General features: G+C 39.8%; 1 protein-coding gene across 1 annotated transcript; it reads left to right on the forward strand.

Annotated features, from left to right (window-relative positions):
* The first annotated feature begins 101 nt into the window (after positions 1 to 101).
* Positions 102 to 7,374, forward strand: tfa (transferrin-a). Its single transcript, XM_080906831.1, has 17 exons — positions 102 to 211; positions 302 to 453; positions 1,150 to 1,252; positions 1,386 to 1,577; positions 2,387 to 2,516; positions 2,613 to 2,668; positions 3,037 to 3,209; positions 3,316 to 3,469; positions 3,557 to 3,720; positions 3,812 to 3,908; positions 4,005 to 4,025; positions 4,613 to 4,777; positions 4,992 to 5,142; positions 5,470 to 5,537; positions 5,623 to 5,804; positions 6,717 to 6,909; positions 7,033 to 7,374. The coding sequence occupies exons 1-17, from the start codon at positions 172 to 174 to the stop codon at positions 7,074 to 7,076; spliced, it is 2,085 nt and encodes a 694-aa protein (XP_080762957.1). The 5' UTR covers positions 102 to 171; the 3' UTR covers positions 7,077 to 7,374.
* The last annotated feature ends 1,556 nt before the right edge of the window (positions 7,375 to 8,930 follow it).

An 8,930-nucleotide genomic window follows, 5' to 3' on the forward strand; every position in this document is an offset into this window, starting at 1 on the left:
TCTTTTGCACACTAAAGTACACACGTGCGCCCCCACATGCGCACACATTAGGAAACCTGAGCAAACTCTGGCATTTTTATCTTTTGTCCCGGTCCACTCAGGTTTGCTATAAAAGCCCGAGCAGCCTCCCAATCTCTCTGCTCTGCTGATCCGGAGACCCCACCGCCCAACATGAAGCCCCTCCTCCTAGTGGCGCTGCTCGGACTGCTCGGTAAAAGCTTTTCAGCCCCGCACTACTATATTTAATCACACACATGACATCACATTTTCAATCCAAACTGACATCCATGTGTTTTAACAGCCAGCGCGTTCGCCCGACCCGGCTCTCAGAAGGTGAAATGGTGCGTCAAGTCGGACCAAGAATTGCGTAAATGTTTAGATCTCGCCGCTGCGGCTCCTGCGTTCTCCTGTGTGAAAAAAGAAAACACCCTCGAGTGCATTATTGCCATTAAGGTGAGCGCTTTTTACATCCAGAGCACCAAATTAACCACAAATACTCAATAATAGACTTTGACCAGGGCAGTTGTTATAAACGCAATGTAACTGAAGTGCTTCACAGTGCTCGGCTTATTCTGAAATGTTACTTAAATAAAAATAAGTGAATGTAATGACTTCATTTTATTGTTTTTTTTTCTTCACTTTCTTCGAGTAGGTTCATACTCGAACTACTACTAAAACATATCTAAAGTAAAGATAAACTAACTGTATCTGCTGTGGAGTGTTCTAGAAAAATAGAGTCGAGTTAAAAAATAAAAAAATAAAATCCGAACCAAATGATTTGACTTTAACTATTTCAATTGTATCTAAATATTCAATTTCATTTGGTTACATAAATACAATTTAAATGTTACATTTAATGGAAGCTTGTCAAATAAAATTTATTTGATTGGCATGGATTCAGTTTATACCAAGCACATTTTCCTTGATGATTATTTAGCTCATTAAATAAACATTTGATTTTATATATTTCAGCTTTACTCACTTTACTCAAAATGATTGCATCATGTTTGCTGAGGATGAATAACTCCCCCCCCCCCCCCCTTTAAGTATTTAATGTGGGGGAAAAACTACCAATGCCTTCAACTTATCCAGTGAAATTCTATGTAAAAATGACTTGACCTCAGTCATACAGCAAATACTCTCCGGCAGGCTGGTGAAGCAGATGCCATTACTGTGGATGGTGGGGACATTTACACTGCTGGCTTGAACAACTATGACCTCCATCCCATCATTGCTGAGGACTATGGCGCCGGTATGTCTAGTCATCAGCTGTCGTTAGTAGCCTAATGAAATAAGCTCAAGCAAGAACATGTTTAGCGTTTTATTTGAATGTGATTTAGCTGTTTCAATAATATTATATCCATTTTTTTTTTTCATTCATTCAGGTACGGACACCTGCTACTATGCTGTTGCTGTGGCAAAGAAGAACACTGGATTTGGCTTCAGAGATCTCAGGGGGAAGAAATCATGTCACACTGGTTTGGGGAAATCTGCAGGCTGGAACATTCCCATAGGATCTCTGGTGACCATGAATGTTATTGAGTGGGGTGGCATTGAAGACAAACCTCTGGAGGAGGGTAAAGGACTTTTTGTTTCTGGTTAGCTAATAACATTTGACAGTTTTAGTGCATGTATGGTCAAAGGACAATAAGATCAGACCTTTTTATGAGAAACTGGACACCTGAGAAACAATTAAACACACTTATTTGCTTTACTGACAAGAATTTATTGACGGGATCAAAACTACAGGAAAAGTAGAAACAGACAGGGGCTACCTAGCTTCTTTTTTTATTAGTCCTTTATTTAACCAGGGAAAAAAATCTCATTGAGATTAAAAATGTCATTTCCAAGAGAGACCTGGCTTCTGCCCAGGGATTATAAAATCCTGTGCCTGTCAGCACTTCTTATCACTTATAACACTTCCTTTTGTTAAATATAATTTACTGAAGTTCAAAAACTAGTCTGTTTAGACTAGTTAGGCCTGTTAGACAGTTGAACAAATCAATATCCATCCATCTTCTTCTTAACCAATTCCAGATCACAGGGGCTGGAGCCTGGCTCTCAGGGTGAGAGGCGCGAAAGGTTGCCAGTCTGTTAGGGGCCAGGAAAAGACAGGAAAACCACCCACACTCACATTCGTACATATGGTCAGTTTAGAATTGACAATTAACCTAACATGAAAGAAACTGGTGTATGCAGTATCCCATGCAAGGGGATGCAAACTCTGCACACACAGTATAATATGAAACTTCTAAATGATAAAAATGCATATGGGAACTTTCATATTTGTCTTTAAAGGGAGACAGTGGTGACACTCTGGCTCTATTGTCAGTGTTTTGGTTTTCTTTTCTAAATTATGACCCTGGCCTTGTTTTTTGTTATGCAGCTGTGAGCACCTTCTTCCATGCCAGCTGTGCCCCTGGGGCAGCAAGAGGCAGCAAGCTGTGTGAACTGTGCAAGGGAGACTGCTCCAGGTCCCAGAGGGAGCCTTACTATGACTACAATGGAGCCTTTCAGTCAGTGTCCACTTTTTAATGCTTCTCATTAGTGAACATAAACGTCTACACATTTAGCCAAACCTTTTATCTGTAATAATATGACTTTTGTGACAGGTGTTTGGTGGAGGGAGCTGGAGATGTGGCTTTTGTGAAGCATCTCACTGTGCCAGGTCAGTATCACAACAACCTTTATCCATTCTAACATGTAAAGAAGCACTGAATCATAGCATTGTCAGGTTTTATTTATCAAAAAAAAAAAGCTTTACCAAGATTAAAAGTTTCATTTTGAAAAGCGACAGGGACAAGAGGGGACCTGATGAACATGCATGACATACAAATACAACTGTTGCACACTGCACAAGTCAAGGACAAGTTGAGCAGAATTTCAAAGCAAATTTCAGAGCAATCACGTTGACCAAGAATGTCATTTTCTCCATTGATTAAAATCGTCTTAAACGCCCTGAAACTTCTACAAAATATGGGAAAGGATAACTGTGAAAAACACTGATGTAAAACCTGTGTCATATCACACTTCCAGAATCGGATAAGCCATCGTACGAGCTGCTGTGCAAGGACAACACCAGAGCACCTATTGACAACTATAAAGCCTGCTCCCTAGCCAGAGTGCCAGCTCACGCTGTTGTTACTCGCAAGGATCCACAGCTGGCCGACTTGATCTGGCAGAGCCTTGACCAAGTTCAGACTGACCACGTAGGAAGTACACTGAATAACATCTAATTTCAGCGTATTCTGATTCCTTGTGTTTCAGCAGCCTCATTGCTTTCCTAATGAATCATCTCACTTGCTGCCTTTTCAGAGCTTTAACCTCTTCTCATCTGAAGCCTACGCACCCGCCAAGAACCTGATGTTCAAAGATTCAACAGTGAGGCTCTTGAGGGTGCCCCCAAACACAGACTCCTTCCTGTATCTGGGTGCGAACTACATGAGCATCGTCCATTCCCTTAAAAAAGGTAAAGAACACAAGCAAGACAGGCAGAAACGCAATTGTTAGTCAGGTGTCAGTCTGGCTTATGTCTAAGTCTTTCTTCCCTCTCTAGAGCAGGCATCAGACGATGCATCCCCTGCCATCAGATGGTGTGCTGTGGGCCATGCTGAGACCGCAAAGTGTGACACGTGGAGCATCAGCAGTGTGTCTGGGGACACCACCTCCATTGAATGCCAGAACGCCCCTACAGTTGAAGAGTGCCTGAAGAAGATTATGGTAAACTCTGGAGGAAATATCAAAATCTGTTAATTTATTATTTTTTGTCTCCACTCTGTGACATTCATCTCTGCTTTGAATCGCCCCGCAGCGTAAAGAGGCCGACGCAGTGGCCGTGGATGGAGGTCAGGTGTTTACGGCTGGAAAGTGTGGCCTGGTTCCTGTCATGGTGGAGCAGTATGTGCAAGGTAGATAACAAGAAGAAGAAATAACACACACACAATCCTGTGTCTTATTTCAACTTTTTTATGAGTAATATTTGTTCATTTTGTCTCCTCTCACAGAGTTGTGCAGCCGCTCTGATGGTAGTAAACTTTCATCTTTTTCCTCTTCTTTTTATGATATGGACAAATTTTTTAAAAAGTCTCGAAGTGCATTATTTTAATTGTAACACAACTTCAATGACCTGTTGTGCTGATGACCAGATTTGTATTTTTATCCTTGGACTCTACCACTCTACTACTACAACTATAATTTAACTAGCTTTATATGAACAACCAGTTCAAGGAATCCTTATTTATTAGTTTATCCTCTGAAACTTCTGAAGCTTTGAACAACAGGTGGATGGAGCTTGTCTTCATTATATATTAAGGATATAGTCTCTTTATGGCATTACAAACAACCAAGATTAAAAAAACAATACTAAATAAATCCCCAAATTGAGCATTTACATAAATCTGGAGACCTAGCATTTAGCTCAAAGGTATTGCTTGTACATTGTTTAAAATTTTAGTGGCTCCGGCTTTGTAAGTGTCCACCATTATAATGAAAGATGACCTTTAAAAAGTGGATTAATTTCAAATTAATCAGTGACAGAGTAGATTTATATGAATGTCTCTCTGCAGTTGAATCATCTGAAATGTCTACCTCTACTTCCCGTATCCACTCTCAGTCACATCCTCCTCATACTATGCTGTTGCTGTGGTAAAGAAGGGTTCAGGGGTGACCTGGGACACTCTGAAGGGCAAGAAGTCTTGCCACACAGGAATCGGCAGAACTGCTGGCTGGAACATCCCCATGGGTCAAATCTACAAAACAGAACATGACTGTGACTTCAGTGAGTGACTGCAAGCTTCTCCTTCTTTTACCAACAGAAAGAAATTTAAAGCCACCCACAGAAATCATGCAACTCCCCTTTTTCTAAAAAAGTTTGTTTAGATGACTCACGTGATGAATCTGTATTTAAACAAAAGCCACAATCTTCCATTAACCTTGACAAAAGAGAGGTTTGCTGATTGTGGAACTCTTTCTGCATCTCTTCTTCTCATCAGCCAAGTTCTTCAGTAGTGGCTGTGCCCCCGGAGCAGAGCCCAACTCTCCGTTCTGTTCTCTGTGCGTCGGCAGCGGTAAAGCTGTGGGAGACCAGGCCAAATGCAAAGCCAGCGCTGATGAGAAGTACTACGGTTATGCTGGAGCCTTTAGGTACAGCAAGAAACAGAATGGCATCGCATACAAGTTTGTGTATAAGGAGAAAGTTAGCAAAGAGACGGGAAGCAGAGGAAAACAATCTTGCTCAATCTTGCCAGCTACTGTTATGGTTTTTTTTTTTCTTATATATTTCTTTTGTAAACAGCCAAGAATGTGTCAAGAGCTGAAGCATGTTTTCCTCCTAAAACCAGAACTTTTTAATCGTTTTTAAAATTTTTGTGAACTTTAGCAGTGATAAGGTGTAATTTTTAATTGGTTAGCCATTTACCCCCAACTTCACTCTTTGTCTCCAAAGTCATGATGTATGGCATATCATTACAGGTGTCTGGTTGAGGGTGGTGGTGATGTTGCCTTCATTAAACACACAATTGTGACAGAAAACAGCAATGGTAAGAGGACTGCACTGATCTGCACTACCTGCTCCGATGACATTACAACAGCTTCTAAACTTTATTCCACCTCTCTTTATCGAAGGTAACGGTCCAGACTGGGCTCGTAATCTGAGATCTTCTGATTACCAGCTCATCTGCCCTGGGAAAGGACCAGTGGAGATCAGTGAATATGCCACTTGTAACTTGGCTCAGGTGCCTGCACACGCTGTGGTGACACGCCCAGAAAGCCACAGTAAGGTGGTCCGCATCCTTCAGGAACAGCAGGTTTGTGATAAAGTCTAAGATAGCTACTTGAAATGAAATAAGAGCTTAAAATAAAATTGTTGTTGTTTCAAAGCACTGAATTCCCAGTGCAAAAATCTGACATCAAGGTTCAACTTCTCTAGCCGACACAGATGCTGAGTCTGAAATAGAGAAGCATCCTTTCATTACAGAAGCTGCATACAGTTTGTTTGGCATTCTGTTTTGAGCACAACAATGAATTTTTAACCGATTTTTTCAAATAGTTGCCAATTAACTCTGACAACTTTAACATTGTCCCTTTGTAGGGGCTACATCTAAGACTCTACAGGCCTCAGTTAACAAGTTAAAGCTTATGACAGCAGAATTAGAAAAATACTGAGCAAATGTGGCTTGTTTGGAAAGAAAAATCCGCTTCTCTCTACAGAGAACATAGCAGGACAGCTATATATATTTGCAGAGTTGCATCTGAACAAACCAAGAGACTTCTGGAACAATGTTCTCTGGGCGGACGAGACCAAAGTGGAAACGTCTGGCCTTAATGTACAGGACCACGTTTGTTGAAAATCAAACATATTCGCACAAACACCTAGTAGAAACTGGTGGTGGAGGGGTGTTGATTTGGGCTTCTTTCACAGCAACGTGGCACAAACACTTCAAGTTACTGCTCCCAAAGTTGATTCTACTTGCTACTGAATCATGGAGTGTACTTAGTTTGTCACAACTGCATAGAGTCCTGTGAAAACTTTCTTTTTGATATGACTGTACTTGCACTTGATCTCAAGTGGGGGGGACCTTGGCATTTCAAAAACCAATAGTTACAAAAGTTATGATGACTTCTGTTTTTCCACATTCTGTCGGTTTCAATGAGTAAAGTAACCAGTGTAATAGAAATCTAAACTAAATAACTGCTTCAAACCTAAATTGTGTTCTTAGGCCAGATTTGGAAACACCGGAACCGATCCTTCATTCAGAATGTTCCAGTCAGAAAATGGAAAGAACCTCCTCTTCAAGGACTCCACTAAGTGTCTCCATGAGGTACCACTGGGAACAACCTATGAGCAGTTTTTGGGAAATCCTTACATGGAAGCCATGAAGGCAGTGAGACATTGCAGCGAAACTACTCCAGGTTTGTACTACTGCAGAAATTACTTAGCATTTAAATGTTACTTTTGTACCATCTTGTACCAGATAAAATAACATTCATACTCGACATTCTCCAATTGTTTTTGTTTGCCTCTCTTCCCAACAGATCTGGAAAAATCTTGCACATTCCATACCTGCCAGCAAGGCTAATGGAGATGTACAACACAGTGATTCAGCCATCTTACCCACTTACTTCCTGCACTTACCCAAACATAGTGTTTCTCCTGTCTCCTCTTCTGATCTTACTATAGACTTGTTTTTAGAAGCACAATTGACACCAAATATCATCAGTCCTGCCAATCAACAATATGTGAAACGATCATCTCCACATATAGCTATTTTTATGCTGCTGAAACAGCATGTTACACTGCATTTGTCACTAGATCAACTATGTTTTGTTAACACACGACTGACTTTTCTCAAATAAAGACATTTCAATGCTCTTTCACGGTGAAAGCACAATTTCTGACAACGCTGATGGTGTTTTATCTGATCTTCTCCCTTAATGATTGTTACCAAAAGAACAAAAAAGAAAAGACAATATTATCACATTTACTGCAAGTACCAAAAACACTGAGTCACTGGCTCGAGTGCAGGTTTAAAGAGCTGCTGTCTGAAGGTGCATTCAATAATAATGAAACATTAGGTGAAAAAACATGTAGCAGAATGACTGTCAGTACCGGTAATGTACATTATACAATTATAATACAATAAGTATAACTGTAGACTACATTTTATTAAAATGTGATTTCACTAGCTACCTTCAAATTGTTACCAGTCTATATTTAAGCACATGGATGTACAGTTTCTAACCGTGGTAGTCAGCTGAGCTGCATTTCCACAGGCTTCGCAGGCAAATGAATAAATAAACATAATTTGAGGAAAATCTGTTTGAGTGAATCGCACAGACAATGTGGCACCATCTGCTTTTTGGATACTTTGAAGACTTTTGGATAATTTACATTCAAATCAAAATCCTGTGGCATGAACAATGTGAAGCTGTTCCATCATAGAGACTTCACAGCAGGTTGGCATGTTCTGGAAACCCCTGTTAACACTTGGCTGGTGAACAAACACATGGTTGGATTAACCTAAACATGGGAAAAGGAGCTTTGGAATATGACTCCTATTTGACACAACTTAGTTCTATTCAGATATGCAGTATATTTAGGAATATTCACCCTGTACTGTACATGACAAAAAGAAGAAAAACTACATCAGTTAATGCTAGAGCTGATTTTTTTTTCATGAATCTGCTGAATACTTTTATACTTTATATATATATATTGTCAGAAAATAGTGAAACATCCAAGTTTCAGTCCAAAGTGGTATTTTTATATCTATACAGCACTGAGCAAAAGTCTTGAGCCATTCCTTATTTCTTTATATTTCTTTTTATATATCTTTTCATTGAAAAACTAGACCAAACATCTAGTTTGTTGCCATTTGTTTGGGTGAATCCACAAAAAAGGCTAATGGCAACACTGTACGACGGGCATAAAATAAATAGTATTCTTGGCGCAACATGAAAGTTTGGCATATCTTAGTGCGGTGTGCTGTGTATCCTTAAAGAAAATCTGTGGACACTGGACAAGTGGAGGACAGAAGAATGAGTAGCAGGTCTGAAAAAAGTATCAACAACAAATGAAAAGTTTTTGAAAGTCATCTTCTGAAGAAATCTGAAAATATTCCAGAAAAGACCTGACACAGGACCCGACAGACACATCTGGCCCTCAGTTGATCCCTCTGCTGTTCACTGAAACCTCATTAGAAATGGTCTCGCTGGAGGGCCATCTGAAACCATGCTCAAGAAATGGAAGCAATAAGAAAAGGCTGAGGTATGCAAAACTGCACAAGAACAGGTATTACAATAAAAACACAACAATGACAATAAATATTTTACCACATTAACAAATACTAAAACTAACAATTTTTATTTTATTTTAGTTAGCTGTCCAAGTTGACAAGTTAATTTTTTTCAAGGTCTAGTTTTTATTTTTAGCT

Source organism: Rhamphochromis sp. 'chilingali' (genome assembly GCF_963969265.1).
Source record: "Rhamphochromis sp. 'chilingali' genome assembly, chromosome: 16".
In the NCBI taxonomy this organism is placed as follows: domain Eukaryota; kingdom Metazoa; phylum Chordata; class Actinopteri; order Cichliformes; family Cichlidae; genus Rhamphochromis; species Rhamphochromis sp. 'chilingali'.